The 23062-nt window shown below is 37.9% G+C and overlaps 2 protein-coding genes across 2 annotated transcripts in view; one reads left to right on the top strand and one right to left on the bottom strand.

Moving 5' to 3' along the window:
• The window catches only part of bop1 (BOP1 ribosomal biogenesis factor), a 77239-nt gene that overhangs the window by 33066 nt on the left and 21111 nt on the right, over positions 1–23062 (bottom strand). The window lies entirely within an intron of this gene.
• On the top strand, positions 4701–15540 carry scxa (scleraxis bHLH transcription factor a). Its single transcript, XM_088601765.1, has 2 exons — positions 4701–6492; positions 14033–15540. Exons 1-2 carry the CDS (start codon positions 5977–5979, stop codon positions 14069–14071), a joined length of 555 nt encoding a protein of 184 aa, XP_088457891.1. The 5' UTR covers positions 4701–5976; the 3' UTR covers positions 14072–15540.

The raw sequence follows: 23062 nt of genomic DNA, 5'->3' as shown, positions 1-23062 counted from the left end.
GAGAAATTCACCAAGAGCTTTTTACAGATGGGCGTATGGATTAAATGTCAGAAGACAGAGGAGGAAGTAAAAGGAAATAATTACAATCATATGCCAGACTATACTTCCACTTTAAAGAGGGGGAAAAAAGCATGCATTTCTATAACTAGGAGATAATAAGCATTGTCATTTGTTACTTCAAATGTCAGTGTTTATGAGGTAACAAAACGTTACATCTGAGGAGAGGACTGAACAGGTCTTAAATATGCTTAATGGAGGTTGTCATTTTATGAACTGATTCTTTCTTGTATAAATTGACTGCTACCATAAGGGTCACCATCATAAATGTTGGGGTCAATGTTTGTGTCTTAAGAAACATTTATGATCATTTGTTGGTAGCCGCTGCCTCATAAACAAGTCTTAAAGCACAGACGAAAATGAAAAGAAAAAAAAAAGGCTGCAGCAGCAAAACCTTGTGTCGTATTCAAAATGAAGGCGTGTTTTGAAAATCTAGAAAATAATCTAGAAAATCACCAAATTGTAAAATTAACAATAAAAACTGGATACACCAAATTATTCTGAACACAACATAAAAAAAAACAAAGACAACTTTCAGTTAGAGAAAAATACACACCAATACAAATGATGATGAAAAGTAAAAATGTTAACTTGTATGACAGCATGAAGCACATTATGGAAGGACTGAATGTCATCTGCAAGGGTGTGTTCAGTAAAATAAGGGAAGGAATACCTTACAAGGTTGTGGGTTCAAAACTCAGATAAGGGAACAGCCCTGCATTGCTGATGTACCCTTAAACAGGGGTATCTGACATAGCTTGCTCTAGTAAAATGCCCTACAAGGGTCCAAATATATGGTGCGCTGGATAAAAGTGTCAGCCAAATAAATAGTTATATAATTCAGACCAACAATTGCTTTAAAAATGTATTTTTTACTTGGCTCTCTCTACAATCCCACAGCCAGTACTGGTTTTACTGGGACAAAACACCCTAGGGATGAAATCCTCTTGAACTGGGAAGGTTTCAAAACAGCCAACATCAAACTTAACCTGCATGTCTTTATGATGTAGGAAGAAACTAGGACAATTAAATTCACCAGGACCTTTTTCTCCAGGTCAAATTATGAACTTGTACACCTTTTGAGCCCAGAGCCCTTCCTGTTTATTCAGCAAGGGAACACTTTGAAAACCAAACAGCTCCTGGTGCCCATATTTTACTAGTTATGCAAATGAAATAAAAAAATAATAAGCCTTTTGATAATACGAGCCAGCAGGTGTGGATTTGAGTATTGTTTATTAAAACCATTCTTCCACAGTTTCACATTTACTTTCTTCCTGAATGTGGCAGAAGCAGATTAAGCATTAGTGCACAATGCAAAACGACCGTTCTGAGGCAGGACAACGGAAGACGTGTTTGAACACTGAAAAAGCCTAATTTCTTCTTCTGATTATTTAGACAATATTCAACTGTGGAAATGAATCACAATATTCATAAAAAAGTTGCCACAGAAAAGTCACACACCACCAATAAATATAACCAATTACATATATTTCATTTTAAGATAATGAAGTTCACATTGTAGGAACAGAAAAAAGTAATTTGAAACCACAAAAGCAAAATTTAAATGTAGAAATACATTCACACGTACATATCCCCCCCCCCCAAAACACTTATTTGACAGTTTTCTCCAACAGTGAATTCCGTATTGAAGGCAACTGTTAAAGCAATTCTGATTTAAAATTGGTTTCACAGGGAAATGAAATACCAGATGATTTTAAGTTTTTCCAGTTCTTTAAAAAAAAGAGAAAAGGAATATTCTTTATTTGGAACATGATAAACAAGCATGTTTCTACTTGAGGAAAACATTTAATTACTGCTGTATTTAAAAATGAACTGGTGATTTATTACTCCCTGTAAAGGAATCTTTTAATCTTTGCATGATATTAAGAATTTAAATTAAGGAATTTTCTAAAAGGAAAAAAACAGCCCTGCTACAAAAAAAGGCAATTAAACACATATTGTGTCCAAAACAAACTCCAAATGTCCCTGACAAAAAAAAGCTTGAAAAATGATTAACTTAAAAACTTTATTTCTTTAAGAGAGCCACAAACTAAAAACATTGTAAATGAGGTATAAAGGATAACCTATGTAAAAATGATTTTTTTTTCACACAAACCAGAAGTACACCCATACCTCAGATCACAACATGTAATTAAAAGTGCAAATACTAATATGGATTAATATGGATTTTTTCTTATTTTAATTTTTAAATGAAGTCCACCCTATCACTTCCATGACTGAACCATGTATAGAACATAGTTTCCTAGTGCCTTAATTTATTATTGTATATACTGTATAAACCAAAACAATAAGTTCACAATTGATCTTTATTGTACACTTCTCATTGGTGTTTTGCCATTTTAAAAAAAGTAAGCATGCCTCTAATTTCCCATGTATTTGCAAAGGCTGAGATCTTACTTAAACATTAAACTGCGAGAAGTGTGAAACCATAGAGTATTTTGGAAATGGAAACATGCAATAAAACAAGCACCAGCAAAAACTGGCAGCCAGTGAACTTTTTGGAAAGCGATTCAAACTAACAGTTCATACAGTATCTTTGATAATACTGCTAAAAGTGTTACCTACAACACTCCTCAAATGCCACTTGGAAAAAGCCATCGTAAATGCTTTTAGTTTGGGGTAAAAGTCATATAATTCTGTATCAGGAATACCCTTAAGATATCTCTGACTTATCCAATGCATTGTCTTGAAGTGGAATTCGATCAGGCTCCATGCTGTTCACTGCCGCACATCAGTGAGCATCAACATCTTTTATTGATGCACGTGAAGACAATGATGCACAAGACAATGATTCTGATCTGATGCATCATTGTCAGGGCGGAGGGCAGTGGCTCTGTGGCTAAGGATCTGCACCTGTGGCTAAAAGGTTGTCGGCTCAAATCCCGCAGACAGCACTAAACGGTTAGATTGGGTTTAAATACTGAAAAGCTGTGCAGTGTGAAATTTCGTCACAGAAATGGCTCTGTGGCTAAGGATCTGCGCTTGTTGCTGGTTCGTATCCTGTGGCCAGCAAAAGAATCCTACTCCGTTGGGCCCCTGAGCAAGGCCCTTAACCCCAACTGCTCCAGGGACGCTGGGCAATGGCTGACCCTGTGCTCTGACCCCAGGCTCTCTCCCTATTATAACTAATAAAGTGATGTTGTTGTCAATGTAAAGTGTTTCAGACCTCCATTAAAGTATGCATTAGATACTGGATGATTCTGCTGTTCATTTGAGCTAAAAGGTCACAGAAAGAGAGGAAGAGGCTCTCCATTGTTTAGGGCTAATGGGTCCTACTGGCTCGAAAGACAAATTTGACTCAGAAAGTCCTCAGTGGAAACAGTACCAAATAGAAGGTCTATATTACAGTGGATTTACAATGTCCCCAATTATGGGGCTTGGGTTTCAAATTATGATTTGAATGGGTTTCAGATTATGCTATTATCATTACTTAATTGAAGCATACGTTGTCATTTGCAAAGAAATGGCAAAAGTAAAGCTATACCAAACCACATCATTAAACTGCAGGCAAGACCTTATATGTTAGACATTTATATATTAAGTCTCTGGAAAAAAAAGTCACAAAATATCATTTCAGATTTTCCAATGAGACTTGAAAGATTGAAATAATATGGAAAGCATGATGAATAAGACAACTAAAATCTACAGGTACAACTAAAACATATTTGAACAGAACCCTGCTTGTTAGACGATGCATCTCTTTGCTCAAGATTTTGCCAGGTTTGAATTACAGGTGGATTGTGGTGGGTTTATTTAAGAATTCCCAATACTTTGTAAACCTCACTAATATCACAATTGTTTATTGAAATTTAAGATAAATTCCATTTATGAAAACACAAAGTTTTCAGCACAGTAAGGTTTAGATACATTAGTATTATACAGAATGAATCCTTTTGCAGTTAGAAAAAAACATTTTATAACCACATCTTCCAATTCAGGGTCGCAGGGGAACCTGAGCCTATCCCAGAAAGCAATGTGTAAAAGGCAGGGTATACCCTGAGTCAGACGCCAGTCAATCGCAGTGAAAAACACAGACACGCACAAACTCACACCTAAGGCCAATTCACAGAAGCTTATCAGCCTCCTGAACTGTGGAAGGAGACCACAACAGCTGAAGGAAAACCATTTAACCACAGGGACAACCCCATACAGATAGCACCCCAGGTCAGGAATTGAACCCAAGGCCCCAGCACTGTGAGGCAGCAATGCTCATCACTACATTGCTACTGTGCCACCCATTTTACATCATATAAAAATAGAAATATTTAGAAAGAAACGTTTCAAACAAGGCACTGAATGTTTGCTCTAAATAACATTTGACAGTAACACACACAGATCTTATGAAAGGTGACTAGTTGTCCTCAATTTGCACAGCAACATTCCATTTGAAGATATAGAGAAGATAAACCATGGGGGAAAAAAAGAGAAAAAGAAGCTACAACTAAAAATTTAAAATAATGAAGTTTGTCTATTTTTTTTATTGATCTTCTGTATCAAGTGACTCAGCAATGAGAAGTTGGCATCTGTGTTTTAGGCTCTGTGTATTTAAAAAAATGTAAATATCAATTTGGAGTTAAATGGAAAAGAAAAAAAAGTATTGCATGCAGGTGTAAACCATTAAACTAAAAAAACTGCATAAAAAGTGCACTGCATTAATCGGAAAGAATAACCATGTAATAATTTCTAACTTTGGCTGTCACAACTTTGGATCCTTCTGTGCTAAACTCTGTCAAGCACATCAAACAGTAAATAAAACAGTCACTGTATAGTTAGTCACATTTCAGGTATGTAATTTTCTCCTTATTCTTTTAGAGCCTTTACTTACACCGATAGACAGTTTGCTCTGCTCAAATCATTATTCCCACTTCCCAAGTTCACTTCACTTTTCAACACGTCCAGTGGTGTGTTTTAAAGCTACTCTTGAGCCTTCTCTGTTCCTCTAAAACATTATGACCTAATTAAAAAATAATTTATCCTGTTGTCATCGTAACAGATGAAGTCTTTCATCTTTAACTTTTTTTAGGAGGAAAATTACAGATGAGTTGTTCCACTGCGCAAGGTCATGTTTTAATAATTCAAAAGGTTATTTTACAGCTTTTCCACTATTTAATAATACAAAGAACACAATCCTTTCACCCTCCACAATTCATATTTTCTTTTGGAGGAGGTGGGGAGGGAGTTAGGTCTTAAATACAAATATCTTTACTTTGAACTGCTGACATTTAATCTACCTTGAACCTTCTGGGGTTTTATGGTGGAGCCCAGGGATAGTTTAGGGGGCTGCGTTTTGTTTTTTGTGACATGCTGACTCTCTACCTTCTACTGTACATTATAATTAAAAGCAGTAAAGCTGTACTGGAATGGAGATTAAACTGGAGGGCAGTGCAGCTTCGAACCCCAGACAGAATCCTAAATGAATGGCTTTGCAATTTGACAAATTTAATTTTAAGCTCCCCCCCCCCTCTCTTTTTCTAAAAAAAGCAAGCCGTTTGAGGGTTAAACAAGTATCAATAGCAGCACAGCAGATAGACTCTCTCTTAGCCAGCCCTGGGATTTGCATAAACAGCAGAGGGGGAGAGACACACTGGACACTCCCACTGGCTATAAAATCTAACCATACTGAAATACTCAGACAGAAATCACACGTGTATGTGTATCGTAGGAAAGGCATTCTCTTAAAAGCAAACGGCAGAGGGAAAGGAACTCATTCCATGTTTTCCATGCCACACAAGAGCTTCAACTGAGATCATGTGCAATCTATGTGCTCTGAAACTTAAGGATTAGTTACACAGATACTGTTTTGACGTTTCTTAAAGAGCTTGTCAAAACTAGAACCTATACATGGTAAGGGCAAGGGGGCACTAGTTATATCGCAAACAAAACTCAAACCAAGTCAAGATGTCTTTTGCCATGGTGCGCGCAGCCCCCAGCAGGTTTCTTTACTCCGACATCAGCATGCTCTCGGAAGACGAAGAAAACGGCAGCGAGAGCTCGGGGTCTGACGAGAAGTCCTTCCGCCTGGACGACTCCGGCTACGAAATCAAGGTTGGCGGCAAGCGGAAATCCGGCAGCCGGCGGCCGCCGCCAATCGTGGGCGAGATCCGGCAGAGGAACGCCGCCAACGCCAGGGAGCGCGACCGGACCAACAGCGTCAACACCGCCTTCACGGCTCTCCGCACCCTCATCCCGACGGAGCCCGCCGACCGGAAGCTGTCCAAGATCGAGACCCTGCGCCTGGCGTCCAGCTACATCTCCCACCTGGGGAACGTGCTGCTCGTGGGGGAGGCCTGCGGGGACGGGCAGCCCTGCCACACCACTTCGTCCTACTACCACCACAGCAGCCCGGGCAGGGACAGCGAGAACTCCCAGCCCAAACAGATCTGCACGTTCTGTCTCAGCAACCAAAGGAAAATGGTGAGTACCCCACTAACACAGGAGGCACTGTAGCAGCTCCTGGTTATCATCATCATCATCATCATCATCATCATCATGGCAGTCTTTTTTTCCTGAACTTTATGCACCTTCATCGCTCCACACTACTCACACCTCTCCAAAGTACATACCTCTGCACCTTGAAGTCACTATGGATAAATGGATCTGCCAAATAACATATAACAAATGTAACGGAACTTGGGTATAATTGTGTCTCGCTGTATTTAAAATGTCCTTAGATGAAGTGTGGGTGTCAGATATGTAGCCTAAACAACAATATTAGGTGTTAGACATGGATTGTTACAAATTCAGCTTGGAATAGAAATAACTCCTTGAATATATTCTGCATCAAAGCTAAAGACAGCTGAAAGGTTTTTTTTTTTTCCTTCCACAAACAAACATACAATATAAATGCATGCCTTATCTAAAAAAGGGGGACAAATGTGAACTCAAAACTAAAATTGAAACAAAAATAACAAAATAAATAAATGTCTCAGCACTGAGAATGTATAATTACATTGTATAAAATTATAATAATAAAGGAATCCTTTACATTGACCTTTATAACATTCATACAGTAGTAAAGAGCATCATTCCAAACTTGACAACGCCAAAGATTATTATTATTTTGACCATACTGTGTTACAATTATACTTTAATTATACTTTGAGACCTATACTAAAATAGGTATCAAAACTTGCTTTGAGTTTTGAAAGTTGACTTTTTTTTAAAACACATCTAATTTTACACAATGTGTATGCATGCATACACAGTTTCTACACAGTTCTGTGTTCTGTGTAGAAACATACATATAGAAAAAGAGTCATACATGAATAAAAACTGAAAAGCACACTTATTATGTGGAGATTTCAGTTATCCTATAGAATAAGCTGTTGTAAATGGGATACACTGACAAGAAGCTCAGATGCTACACAGAAGCTATGCTCATTAACCCCGCAGTGCACCAGTGTCTTCTGTGGTCTGTGGTGACTTCATTGTAATGAAAGGTGTTGAAAAGGAATATAGTTACGGTCGATATGAACATAAGCTCACCATAGTTTTTTTATTGCATATGTGTGTTATTTTTAAACGAGTAAAAACTAAAAGAAAAAATGAAGCCAAACATCTTAATCTAATACAGCAAACACACCAAAAATAACCAGCACGCACAGCACATGCAATAAAAGCAAAAGTAAATCAGAAAAAACAATAGCAAAAAAAGAAGCCTTAATTAAAACTTATGAGTAAAGATCTTTCAAACTTGAAATTTGCCATATGTTCGAGAAATTTCAAGACAAACATGACTTGGTTACATTTTTGGTTATATCATAACCACAAAATATTTTTCATCCAGGGAGCATGAAAGGTTTCCAGATTGTATTATTATATGTAGTTAAAAATAAATATAAGGGGGAAGAAAACTTTAAAGGAGAACGGTATTGCAGAGAATAAGGTCACTTCAATAAATTCAGAATAGAAATACTCACACTTAAGAACGAAAAGCACAAGAGGGGTATGTATTTTGCACATTAAAAATAAACTTCAGACTTGTAAAGCCATTTCACAAAACTCTAAATATCAAACCCATATGACTGTCCTAACATCTGTTATACTGTATTTTCAGAAGTGCCTACAAAGGTACCCTGAAAGACTTAAATGCACATCCTGTGTTGATCTAAGGCTTGTCCCTGCCTACTAATTAATAATGCTGTCAGGTCAGTTCACTAAGTGAATATCTCTGAAAGGTTTTGGTACTTGACATTAGATGTTACCTTTGAATTAAAACACTGGATATGATTAGGGATATGTTACTATCAGAGAAGGTAGGAAATAGTTTTCAACCTACAGTTCTTCTAAATCATGTGCACTGAAGTGTTTTCTTAATTTTAATTATTAATTATTTGGATCATATTACAATAACTATTTTTAATGGAGTTTCAGACATTTCATTACAACACATAACACTTTCCTGTATTTTCAGATAAGCATTATTTTCATACTGAAGTGTTCCAAATAAACATGTAGAAGTGCACAGAGCACCTGTGGAAACCAATCTCATTATGCTCACCAAACCAAAATGCATTTGCATAATAAGCGATGGGTTTCCTTTTATACCAGGTCATTAAGTTAATCAAGCAGAGCCACCAGTTGGCACTTGTTTTACTTGCGTTCAAAAACAGCCAAATTAAACTTTCTATGCTGCTAATGACAAGACCACAGATACATTATGTTCTATAGTAAACTATTTGTAACTTACAAGATGATCTGTAACGCCTTCAATTGGTTTAGACAAAAGCCTAATTAAAATGTCATTTTACGTCAGGCTGGTAACAGTATGAATACCCAAAGTTCAAATATTTCATTTGCAGTTTCATTTATTGAAATATAGGATTAAACTGAAATGCCTCCTAACCTTTATTTTTAGTCCCTCGTTAACATGCACACAAACCTGATATGAATCCCAGGCTTGTGAAAAGCATATTATGAAACAATTCTTACACTTGATTCTGTGGTGTAAGATGATACAGAGCCTTTGCCTACGAATAGGAAATTTGGGCTTCCCATTGATTTTCAGTAAAGTGTTAACGACCGATACAAGCACCCTTGCCTCAGTCTTTGGATCACTAGAGCACCAGAACTGCTAAAAAGCTTGTCAGATTTTTTTTCTTTCTTGGAGCTAAGATATTTTTAATGTGATCCTCCATGATGCAGACCTTAGGTAACGGATTTGTCCTGCCACAATCTCCTCCTTTTATCTACAAACTCAGATGGATCACGTAGATCCAAAGCACCCAAACAAAAAACGGTATGATGAGATTTGTGTTGGTGTTCTATCTCGATGTCCACATCTAAATATTTCTGTCACCATGTATTTGAGAAATTGGAGCTGAAAAAAAAAATCAAATGTGGACTTTCAACATTTTAGCTATTATATCTTTAGAAAAATTACCAGTGGGGCTTCTTTCCCAGTTCCTTCCATTTTGTTATGAATTTATGTGCTCATTTGGCACAAAGTTCTCATTACAGTCATATGGAAATGTATAGAAACTAAAACTCACACGATTACCAACAATGAAACAATAATGGACAACATTCCCTTGGCTGGAAGCAATCCCATTTCCCCCCAGCTCTACCAGAGTAAACCAGCAAATGAGATAATAACACTTTAAGTGTCTTTATCCAATATTAAAGCCTTGTCTATACAGTTTTTGCTCAGCTGATATTCGAAACAGATTGGATTTTGCTTTGATGTTGCCTTTTAAAAGCTAAAACCACTCTCTTTAACCACACTCGCTCCTTACCCATATTAAGTACTCATTACCCACTGAAGTGCAGTGTTCAGCCAAGACAACCTTTTTTTTCTTTTTAAAGAAACATACGGGGGATATTTCCACTTCCACAATCCAAGTTACATATATGTGAATTTAAAGAAATATGCGTGCTTATTAGTAATGGAGGACAACAGGTCAATGCAAATTTGATTAAACATTAATTACAGCAATATCAAAATGTCAAATCAGTGCTCATCCACCTCTCTACAAATAGGACCTTTCCAAATAAATAACTGGCTAAAACAAAATCCCATAGGTGCTCAATATATTGGACCGTATATTATATACTATATAAGTAAAAAGTATATCAAAACAAGAAATAAAAGTATTCAAAACTAAGTAAATAAAGTCTATAAAAACAAGAAATATATTTTTCTACTTTAGCTTTCCTATTCTAGATCAGGAACAGTCAGGTGTTATTTTTTTAAACTTTGTACTTTTTTCCCCGCTTTTTTTATACTTTATGCTGACAGCAGTCTCTAATTGTATATTCACCTGGTATCAATCAACCTCTCACCAATAACAAGCTGTGGCACATATCCATTCAAGAAAGTTTAACTCTGTAAGCTTATAACTACAAGAGGCTGAACAGAATCTTCCAGTTTTTATCTGTTTGGTCATACCAGACATTCTCCTATTAAAAGTCTGTCACAATTGTAATTTACAGATTCACCCAAGGGGTGACCATGATATAATTTTTATTATTTAATATTCAATTAAACACAACATCGACCACATTTTATACACTGACAAAGTTGCGGGTCATATATCGGACACACTGAACTACACAAAACAGACCGCCATGAAAATGAACCTATTCACGTACAAGGCTAGCAATTTCAAAATTAAGATGACATCTAAAATATTTCTTCTTTCTTTACCTTGTATAAAACAATGTAGATTACTAATGAGTGACCAGAGCTGCATTTCTAAGAATAAACAAATTCGCTTCCATCTCCTTTTATAATCAAAAGCTGGTAAGAGCTAACAGTTCAAACCAGTATACTACAGAACTCAATCTCTTGCTGGGAATACAAAATGTTTTACAAAAGTCTTCAGATTAGCTGTCATGAAGAAACTCCAAAAGACACGAGAATGAACCACGCATAATTCAGCAGTAGCCTTGGTTAAAAGCTAGGCCAGAACAAACTATCATGAATTTTAAAGGGTTGACTAATGAGCAAAAGTTGAATTCATTATAGTGGGGAATTAAGTATTTGATGTCAAGACCCGAACCGTTCACAAAAGAAAAAGTTTTAAGAGACTTGCAGGTGTTCAGACTGGTTCCACCGCAATAATGTTCGGTAGTAATGAAAAACATCCTGCAAGTGTACAGGGTACTGGCAGCCCCTCTGGCCAGTGTGGTGAGTCACAGCCAATTACCATACCTGAGTGAGCAGACTATCACCTTGCAAAGAGATTGGCTGGGTTTTGGAAATAGGCGCTTCACTCTATACGTGTACTGAGCACTATAGGATGCTATACAAATAATGACATCTTGTAGCATGAAAGGGGCTGCTCTTTTTTCCTGTAGTATCCTAGAGTGTACCACTAATATATTCTACAATAGCATTAAGAAATGAAAGTTAGCAAGAACACTTTTTGTTAAAATAAGAGTACTACTTCTACGTTGTTTATAGTTTTTTTTGCAGATTTCATTATTGGTTATTGCTGTAGGAAAAGTTACTTATTTTAACATCTTGAAATATCCCTATAAGCCACATCTACGCAAAAAAAGCTGGTGTTAAGAAAGACTGACTGCATTGATATTGAAGGTTTTTGTACTATAAATGAAAACATGGGAAAAGTCCATCCACAGTCTTGGTTTGTGCTTTTGCATACTCTATACACATCCAGTGACTACAGAATGATCGTTATTTCTTACAGAATTAGATATTAAAAACACTGATTTCTGCGGTTTCTCGCTGTTCCTCGTTATATGAAGAATGAGGACACACACACAAAAGCCTAACTAGGGAGGGGGATGAAAGACCTTGATCAGAAAATCCCAAGAGCAGGAAACGTTGTAAATGTCTAAAATATCATTTTTAAATGTACACATAAGACAGAATGTCTGCAGTTGTTTGGCATGTCCTCTCAGCTTCTTTTTAAAAACCAATCAGGAGTTTTAGATGAAACTTTTGAGTTGGGTTTCAAAGTCGAAAAGCCCCTCCCCCATTTTCTTTTAATCTTTTTTATTTTATTCAAGTTTTTCCATGCTTTTCTATAAATAATGACAGATCCTCTTCTTCACTGAACTGCCTCCTCCCAATTGAGAAGCTTCTTGTTGGCTATTTAATGCATTCCGACAAACCGACTGTATGGGCGGTTTTTGCTTTACAGAATCAAATACGTGCTACGCTTAACACTTGACCCTTTACACCACCATGCTGCGTACTAGAGAGAAAAGATAACAATCAATTGCAAATACATAGGTTTATTTCGACTAGTACTTACTACTGCTAACAGCGGCATTATAGTTGAATCAAATGTCAGAAACATTATAATGAGCTCTGACGTGTCTTGGAGTGGCACATGATTAAAGCTGTTAAGCTGAAGCAGCCATTTCATCGTTAAGGGTAAAGTTACAGGTATAGAAATACATCAACTCCAAACACAGCGGGAGTAACTGACAAGTTACCCCCATTGTAATCATTTACCAAGCTGCCAACACGTTCTGTCAGGCTGGACTAAAACTAAATATTTGTGTTAAACTTGAAGCCCAAGTGAAAAGACGAGGCACACTTCAAAAAATAAACAAATAAGATTAAGGGCTGCTGCCTTTTCTCAACATTTGAAATTCATCCCCTGTTTCTATTGCAAAAGTCCAGTTGCAGACACCGCATTCTAAAAGTCTTCTGCTGCCTCTCCCAATATTAAAATTAAAAATTTGAAATCAAGAAGTATTTTTCAGATCGCCCAGTTTTTTTTTTTAAACTGGTAACTTTTACAATTAAGGCTTAAGTTCTGTAGAAACACCTAATAAAGTGTGAGCTGAATTTTAATTAGAGCTCTTTTCCAACTGTTCCATTGCTTGTTCTGTGCCTTTCAATTCCAGCTATTCAAATTAATTTCTGCAGACAGAAAATTCAATCTCACAGCTTTGTCGAAGGCGCACGCAAAATAAAGCAGACTAAAAAGGAAAACCTTCTAATTAAAAATCCCTTCAAAATTGCTGTCACGATACAAAAGAGTACGGAGCAGAAAAAAAAAGACACAGATTTGTTTTCAAATAAGATTCCATTTGTGTTAATCAGTTTAAATGGCATGTTTTGACTGCGAACACCAGCCTACATCACACACGCTGCAGCCGAGGAAACAATGACATTCCAATTACTTTCTTTCTCACCAGCGCAAACAAAAGTAATGTAAGCCAGGTGTGTGCCACAAAAAGAGGGAAAGGTGAGAACGGAAAATATGAGGCTAACTGTTTCCAAGCTCCACTTCCTGGCCAGACAACCTGGACTCAAGGAAATACAGTCTCAGAAAAATGTATTTCTGAAAGAGCCGAGGGGTTAAGCTTCGCATTGATAAATGGGCGACTGCTAGACATCCCATCTATTAGGTTGGAATTTCATGCTCATTTTCTAAAGGACAATCTGAATGCAGTAACTACACATGAGTGGATGACAGGAGAGTTTTATTTGCTTTCTTTAATTCTGAAGTATGCAATGACGATTAAATTCTATACCAAATAATACACCATTACAATTGTAATCAGCATAACCAGCATTAGCTCTTTTTTTTTCTTAAGAGTAAAAGCAGAATTAATATGAGGAAAGTGACAATTTACAATGCTTGAGTAATGGCACTGTAGTGCCATTAGTGTGTAATTAGGTCAGATAAGTTTCTGTTGCTAAGAAATGCTGGCTTCGTTGTTTTGGGACCGAAACTTAATTATTTACCTCTATTATTTAATTTTGGTTCAATAAGTGTTCAACATAAAATTGAGAAATGTTGACATACGGCACGTATACAGTGAATGTATTTGCCCAAGCTGTGATGAGTCATCCACCTCATAACACCCTATGATTTTCAGCAGTCACAATTAACGATGTGTAAGAAAATGTCACAAAGTTGCTGCGAGTTTAACTTTGAATAATATAATTGCAGAAGTCATTTTGGAAAAAAAAATCTACACTGGCATTTACACACTTTGTAAGTAACTACATTTTTCCGTTTTCTTTCAGAGCAAAGACAGAGACAGAAAATCTGCCCTGAGGAGTTAATATTTATTTGAAGGAAGAATGAAGAAAACAAATTCACCACAAAACTTGTAAAGAAAATAACTATATTAATAAGCAAGCTTTTTCATGTCCACTTACTCTTGGAAAAGACATGTATTAGTTGTATATACAAACACTGATTTAATGTCTTAAACGGGAATTTCATCTTTTCTCATGGGATGAACGCTGGACTTCTCGGAATATGCCAGTATGTGTCTGACACAGGACGTATGGATTCTTTTTCCGTTCTTCTTAGCTAATATATTACATCACATTCTTACCCTGGGAGGCAGGCGAAGTGCATGAATTGTAAAAAAAAAAAACTCCCTCTGCTTCTATTAACACCCCCATTTGTTCCAAAACATAAGTGCCTTCGGAGAACTATTTACACTAGATGTCTTAAAAGGGAAGAACTCGGTTGTCACCTCTGTTTCTACAGTACCTTCATTCAAAACTCTTCAAAAAGGCTGCAATTAAAACAAAAGGACCAAAAGGCGTGAGAGCAGAATGGGGTGTAAGTACTGCATAAAAATTTACAGAAACCAGCATCAAGCTGAAACGTGACGGGATGTCTTGGCTTTCTGCCTTCCGAATACCCACCGGAGGCACCTCTGCAAAATGGCTCTAAAATTAATTCTCGGAGCTGTAGAAGAGTCAAGAGTTTAATTGCTGACCATATCCCCTCCATCAAAGAGCACAGCTGATCTCAAGCGCCTGATGTGGTACGTTCAGGACACGCTTCACAGAGACTTTGGCGCTTATTGAAGTGCAACCAAGACAACAGGATCACCCTTTTGCTGCTCTCTATTTCTCTCTTACCAATACATGCTGGATTTTCAGGTCGTGGAAATTGTATATTAAAATGGTAAATATTATGTGTGGAAAAATAAATTACATTTCTATAGAAATATTACGGAGACATTTTTACTTCATTTTCTGCAAGGGGAGGACTGTAATATTAATTTTTGAAAAAAGCGATTTGTTTTTTTTTTCAGGGTTTTGGTTCTGCCTTGTAACATTTTCTATCAAAATGCCAACAACTGTGTTATGCAATTAAGACAACACAAAACACTAACAAGTCATAACAATAAGTACAATCTTAAACACTAAACAGTATTTTTTTCCCCAATCAACATGGTGTACATAAAATGGCTTTTCACAGAACAAAAGGGGTGTGAATTAATTTACGTTATTTACAAATGCTAAACGATAGTATTTTGTTAAAAAATTCAAGATTTGACTGTTGACATTCCTTTGCCAGCTTCATACCCAATTTTAAAAGTATTTCTACAGCTTCACCCCAACAATAACAGCCAAAAATGTCTTCAATTAGAAACAAAGCCATTTTCCTCCATACTTGAATTATACATTTACATCCCATGTTTTTCAGAGAAGCAAAGAGCTCAGATTACTCCATTACCAAAGTGACTTCCTTGTCTTTTGTTGTAATGGAGGGGTTTACTTAAAGAAATGTTAAATTGTATGAAATAAGATTTCGGTCTTGCGTCTATTTAATACTTTCTTTAAAATTTACATCTTTGACGGAACGGTCATATTGAAAACCGTCAATATGCTGTGACTGACACTGAACACAAATCCAGAGATATCAGTCGGACGGAAACAATAATAATTCCGAGATGAAAATATTACAAACATTTTATGGTTTATTTTCTGGCTCAAGCAGAGGATTTGCAATTCTGAAGCAGCAATATGATATTGCAAAGATATTACTCCAGCAGCAGTTTCATTACTGTTAAAGGCGATCCAGAGATTTAAGGAGCAGACACCAAAGAACCAAAACTAATATTCAAGCAGCGCTACTTTGTTCAATACAGCACAATTTTATTAATTTTTAGTCACTTTAGACTTTGGAGTATGTGATTTATTTGCCCTATTTTTGTCATGGGTTGCATTTTTTCTAAAGCCAGGAATTAGTCAAGCACTTTTCGATGGTTGAAATTCTCGAAGGAGTCAAGCAAACAGCAGCACTGCCTAGACCGTTTTCATGGTTAGCACAGTTAAGATGTTAATTTCTTGTTTTCTAAAATTTAATATTTCAATCCCAATGGATCCAAAAGCACCTCATACACATATTAGGGCACCTCACCAGCAACCCCCCTACTACAGTTAAGTAGTTTAGCCAAGCCTGGCTGTGGAAGTCCGGTGTTAAAATTAGCAAGGACATCAAGGTTAATGGCCCTACTTTTACAAAAAGTGCCATTGGATCTTTAATAAAACAGTTAGGATTTTCTGCACAATGTCAATAGTCACCATACTGGGGAACTGGTTTAGAAATTCCTGGTCCAGGGATAAGACTGCTGGTCCACTAACAACACTGAAAACAATAACCCGGTATTCCTTAGAGATCTGCCATCCCAGTACTGTGGTTTAATAGATATAAAGCACCTACACTGTCTCTGCAAGAACCTATTATAAATTCCATTAACCCCCTGTCTCTCTAAACGATGTCTAAATCCCACTTTGCATTCTTAACACACAATGCTGTTTAAACCCATATAGTACTTTTCCGGTCACATTTCCCCAAACAATAAATACAAGAAGCTGCAGCAGTAGAAACGAGTTAGGATATCAACTCGGAATTCTACCAACAAAATCCAAAACAACCCGAGAAAAGGGATCTTAATTCGGAATCTGCGATATAATTTTACAGGTGGTCGAACGAATTTAGGTCATCGTCTGGTAACAAGTTCTGATTATGATTTGAGGCGGATATTCCAAATTGAACTGGTGAGCATCCTTAAAAAAAAAAGAAAGGGAAAGCTGATAGCAATCAGAGAAGAGCTCCAGGAAACACCAGGAGCAGAAGGGCTAATGCATCACCCCTTAAAAGGCCAGCTGTGAGACTCGGCAGGACAGATTGGATCTGCAGGTAGGGTCCTGGCAGTCTGCCCATCTCCTGACTGTCCGTCTGGTTAAGGAGGAAGCCGTCGCACCTCTGGAATTCCGCGCCTTCTCCCGATTCCTGCTCTCCTTCCCTCCTGGGAGCACACTCACAGTCTCTCCTGGTCGGATTACAATGCATGCAGTGTCTGCTCATTCCCCTGCTGCATCTTAATTTTACTCCACTGTCTCTTTACAGCGGGGCTCTCCTTCCGTGACCCGCTGTCACTTTCCTCCTCTCCCTTCTCTCAAAAAGACTGTGCTTTTTCTCCGGGAAACATAAGGGCTACTACTCCGCAGCTTCACTTTTTGCGGCAAAGAGAAATATTTGAAACTACGAGAAAAAAAAAATAAACCACATAAAAATAGAATACACTATGAGCTTTTTTTTTTGTACACTCCCTATAATCATTACACCACCCAGGAATGACTACCTTGCTCATCTCTGATCCAGTCCGGAGTACTAAGCCCCCTTGAACACAGATCATGATCACTCTCTTCTGGCACAGTGTCTATACAGGTACACACAGGTATCAGCTGTGATTATCTAACTGCAACGCCCAATGCATGACAAGTGAGAACACAACAGACACAAAGACTACATTTCGCTCTTCCTGGTATAAAGACACTGGTGATGTGGCACCATAGAAAAAACAAAGAAAAAAAAAGTATAGAAGTTTTCATAAAAGAATAGCACTCATTTTTGGCATACTCCCCTATTAGGTTGCGAGCATGGCTGTTACAATGGTTAACACTGACACTAGTCTCCATGCTGCTCTCGGTCTTCAGAGCTCACCTGCACGAGACGTCACAAATGAAAGTACGGTCCATACCCCAAAAGTTAAAAGACATCTGGTTTCAGTTGCTAATATTGTGCCCGATGTTACTCCTGTGAACGGTGAACACTATAATTTGACCGTTTAAACCACCTTTCCTTTTTCTTTTCCCACATTATCTTCCAAACGCAAATGTTCACAAACAGCCAATAATAGGTGGGCAGGATTGCACAAGTTTTTCAATTTGTCACACTGCTTTCAGCACCATGAGAAGTGGTTTAGTGGTAAGCGACAGGTGGTGTCCGCTTGTTCTTTTTTTCTCAGCAATGCGTTTTATCAGTGAAACCAAGTACATAGTACAACTTTAGTTACATTTCTAGATATTTTGCTAAAGTTGAGATCCTTTCTGAGAACTAAACCCTGATAAGCGTCCTATGGTTACCTGTCCCCAAAACAAAATAAGCCATTCCAATCTCTGCTATAATTACTTGCATCTCACTTTCTCTATGCTTTACATTTTGCTCATGTTACTTTTTAAGACGAATTAATGAAATGAGTTAATGAAAACAAATCCCAATAAGGAGAATGACATCAGTCTACATGATTTAAGGAATAGGAATGGCTTTTTAGGATATACGTTTTTTTAAGAAATCATACATTTCCTAGACTGAATTCTAAACTGATGAGTATTTGATGATTTTGTTTTTGGTCATGTAAGCTTAAGATTTCAAAAAGTAGAAACCAGATGTTAAGTTCTTTTAATTTCTCTAAAACTTAAACTTTAAGATAAGTGTGCTCCTAGCATGCATGTGTTAAAAAGTTATACGCCATATTATTGTAAAGGATTGTTCACTTGTTCTTAAAATGCCTAAACCAAATATGATTTATTATATTATGACAGTTTGTTTACTTTGGATAATTACATTTATTTACAGAGGTTTGTAACATTTTTAAGGGTTAGAATTTCAATAACCATAATATACCCAGATTACTTGAGGTCAACAGTGAATATATTAGATGCATATTACATACTTTGCAACATGTAAATAAGAACAGGACCTCAAGTGACTTTAAAATCATAATCTTTGCCTTTTTCCTCTTCGGCCGATACTTTTTTCTGTGCAATGCATGGCAAAGCAACAGCATGTTTACGGGAGGAAAATAAATGTTTTTCTGTTTTTAAGATTTAAAACCCCAAGTATTTTTTTACAAAAATAGAATATTCATTGGTACAACTTCATTTTTCCCTCACAGCAAAGTATGGCTCAATGAATGATATCTGTCTGTATTTTGAAAAGAGGAAATCAGAAAGCTGCTTGTTAGTTTACAAATAAAGTGACCCATTTGTCCAACTTACTTCATTCCTAGACGCATTAAAACAACTTCCAAGGCAATACCTTTTTTTTAAGTCTCAAAAGGAAAGTGTTACAGGAAAACAGACTATCCTTTTTTTATTCCCTCAAGGTCTCTGAACTCTGTGAACTTCTTGGGGTTTTGTGGTGCTTGTGACAAGGACATTCTAACGATTTACATTCCCAAGAAAAACAACTGTCAACGACCTTTTTTTCTTCTTTTATATATTGAAAAATAGAAAGAAGAACAGTTAACCGTTCTGTCTTTCTGCACCTGTCAGCCGTCACTGGTCATCCCCAACGAAGCAAACTGCCTAACCACTATTGTTCACAGCTCTGGGATTACGCAATGGCAAATCTGGAATTGCACGTCACAAAAACTGGAGGACATCATTATTCGGGACTCGGTGCTTACTCGGGCCATCTCCGTAACTTGTGAGCAACTCATTTTCTGGAATTTGAGGTATTATAAATAGCATTGGAGTGCAACACATTTTTCCTACCGTTTTTTCCTGTTATACAGGCGTCTTCAGCTTCTGTAATACTCAGCAGAGTCTCCAAACTCCTCCTTTTGACCACCATCTTCAAATATGTGTTCCTCTAAACTCGAACTCTGTGGTGGTGGGGGGGAGGTTTAAACCACTTTTGCCATGTATGCCAGGTGAAGTAGGAAGACTGGTTGGACAGGAATGCTATGCCAAGACAAGTCTTTCTCTTATCACCCTGAGAAGCTAAGCAGGGATAATCGGCCCAATGCAGGACACTGGGCTGCTCAGTGTGGCTTCACACTGTCGTCTCCACTCTGGCCTCACAGGATCCTGGTCCGTATGCACCCGTGTGGGAGACTGGACCTACGGCATTTTTTTCTAACTGAACGCTGGGCTGTTGCCAGTTGCGTTTCTTCAGTGGAGTCAGGACACAACAAACCAGGTACTCGCAGTATTTGGTAATGGATGTCAAAAATATGCTGCTGTATAAACCTGCAAACAGAAACTGAAATCATCTTTTTCTGTGTAAAGACCAAAATTCACTTTCTTAAAAGTGCAAATGCAAAAGCGTGTAACAAACTACAACCTAGTAGGAACAACTCGTACACTATGAGCTGTGTCCGCCTTAGGTTGGAGGACTAGGAAAAAAAGTCAGGACGCCAGATCCAGTACATGGGGGTTAACCCACTCATCCGCATGTGGAAATTTGAGTTCTGGCTATTCAAATTTAAATGATTTTCCACCTGGACTAGCATCCGTTATATCATTTTGAGAAGTCATTATTTATTGAAAATTAAATGTCTAATGATGCCCTGAAGCTTTCAGTGACAGAGCTCAAGATTTTGACAGAAGAGAAAACTATTTCAGCTGTACACGTAGTTAACCAGAGGTTGCCTATTAGGGTTTTAGCAATTGACAACTGTCTGGTAGCAGATATAGAACTGCAAAGAAACTTGTTTTTAAAACAAACAGTGGCAATGCTGTCGGAACGGTCAAGCAAATCAAATATAAAACGTCCTTTAGTTAATTAAAGTGCTTTTATACAAGTTTTACTTATTTTTTGACACCAGGTCACCAGTATCTATCCTTTCTCCCTCCCCTACTCACAACATTATTTCCATCACAAAAATGCCAGGAACTGTTGCTCCACAACATTTCCGTATGTGATCTACTCAATCCGAAATTAAGATTGACCGCACTGTTACGGCTTTAAATGAGCTCTAGAGCTTCTGGAGAGGAACTATTTTGATGCCACTGAATGATTTTTGACCAGACGTCCAGAACGAACGTGCAAGGGTGCCTGCACTGAAGTGCCCCCGTCCGAATGAAAGCTGGAAAGTGGCGGAAAATGATCTTTCCGTCATGTGTGGGGTTACTGTCTCGGCTCCCTCCTCTTTTGGCCCCGAGCTCTCCTCCTCCCAGGGGCTCACCTAGCGAGCCCCGCTGCACAAGGCAGCCCCCGCTTCCAGTTGGTTTCAATCAGGACTCTGGCAGGACACATGCTGGGCCGACTGGGAGCAGTGCGAAGACCGGATGAAAGGAAGTCCTAAAAACCACAGAACGACAGGTGGCTAGTCTGGCAGGCCTTCACTCCCCCACCACCCCCTCCCGAAGCGCACACACAAACACACACACACACACGCGCGCACCTGTGTGGGTCCCCTGCACCACAGCTCGGACTTGTCTGCACAGAGAAAGCCGCACGCGATTTATCCCGCCACTTAGGAGACGCTGCCAATGCAACCCCCCCCTCCCCCGATGGGTCTTCTGTATCAACATTCCCCGACTTAGAAAAACACAGCTCCGCTCGCCTTAAATAGACTATTAAAAAGAGATTTCCTGCTGACAGAGCAGTGATGGGCCAAGACTCCAAATAATTTACTACTGATCTGTCAATTTTATCACCATATCAATTTCAGGAAAACAATACAGCTTTAAATTGGATGGAATACAGACCTTTGTGTCCTAAAATGTAGGCTTCAGAATCAAACATTGTATCCGTTTAGTTATGGCCAAAATAAAGGTGGAATAAGGTCCTAAAGCACCAGGTAGAAAGATCACTTCCTTCCGAAATTACAACAAACACTGAGCAATGATGCATCAATTCAGTGATCGTTCTTTAATTCTCCGTATTTCCTACTTTTTTCCCCCCAAAAAATGGCAGGATGAGATCAATCAAATGAAATGATATCAAATCAAATGAGATCAAATAGTTACTTGCTACCAAATGAGCTGAAAGGAAACCTCCTTTTTTTTGTAAATTTTCTTAAGCAATCGTGAAATAGCTGGATATATAAGTGACCTAGCAAGACCCAAAACTAGCTCAGTGCTTTCTCACCCTTAACGGCAATTTTAGATATGAAATTGATACCGCTCTAATGCAGCATTACTAAAAAAAAATCTCCAACTACTGTGCTTGTGCCTCTTCAATGTAAAACCTGTTTAAAGTTAACACATTTTTTCCTAATATGACAGTATCATATCAACTCTTAACATATCCCAGGATATATGAAACCAAAACTGTAAAGATCAATAGGGACTGAGGCCATCTGGAAGCAGCACAACAATGGAGATCGCTCAGTGTTCACAAGGCTGTGGAGAACTCAAAGCTGGCAGGCACTGCTCCTCTTCAGAGAACTAGGCATACAGAGAATATTGGATCATTAGCATTGCCTTTCCTAGAGGCAGATGTTGAAACTCATTCAAGTTGTTAAGATTTTACAGAGGTCATGGTATAGTTTTATAGCAACTGGTGTTTCATCCCTCCCAAAAAATATTAATTTAGCAGAAACCCAATTGAAAATGTCTATTGCACAAAACCCCATATGGAGACCAGCAAGACGTGGGAGTGAATCACATTGCCTGATCATTAAGGAACAGAGCAGTTTACTCCATTTAACTTCCAGAGAGTTTTACCACTTGTAACTGAAAACCATTCATGTTCTCTTAATCAGTTTAATTTGATAAACCCAGAGCAGGTTCAATCCAGTGGATTCGGGAACAAACGTACTCTTTGTCTTAAAAGCGGTAGACGTATCATAAAACCATACCGTGTCTGCTGTAATTCAAAATATATTAATCGTTGAACTTTTTTTTTTTGCAGAACATTTTCAGCCAAATGGCTTGTAGAGGGGGAAAAAAAAAGAGAATAAAATCTGCACAAACCTTGGGCCTTCTTGTGCCTTTAATAAAGATCGAGTCCACTTATGAATGTAGAAAAAACAGTCGGTAAACCTAAATCAGAAGCAGATACAAGAAAAACACTGATGGTTTCGGGAAAGGCACAACCACCTCCGCTTCATACACTCTTAACGGCTACATTGACTTTCATAAAGGAAGTTTTAGTGGCCGCTGAGGCCTGGCAATGGTTATTTCATTCCTGCTCAGTAGCAAACCTCTTTTTTCTCCAGTACCGATCTACCTGGCTTACAGTGCCCAACTGTAACCCTTTTGAGGTCTCTGGAACTTTTCTGCATA

The sequence above is a fragment of the Lepisosteus platostomus genome, chromosome 12, assembly GCF_059453375.1.
Source record: "Lepisosteus platostomus isolate fLepPlt1 chromosome 12, fLepPlt1.hap1, whole genome shotgun sequence".
Taxonomy (NCBI): Eukaryota; Metazoa; Chordata; class Actinopteri; order Semionotiformes; family Lepisosteidae; genus Lepisosteus; species Lepisosteus platostomus.
Note: the sequence above shows the minus strand (reverse complement) of the source record. Positions and strands in the feature narration are given on the sequence as shown.

Coding starts and splice junctions, on each gene's coding strand:
- scxa (XM_088601765.1), top strand. CDS start 5,977: ATGTCTTTTGCCATGGTGCGCGCAGCCCCCAGCAGGTTTCTTTACTCC. Junction 6,493..14,032: donor TCAGCAACCAAAGGAAAATG/GTGAGTACCCCA, acceptor GTTTTCTTTCAG/AGCAAAGACAGAGACAGAAA.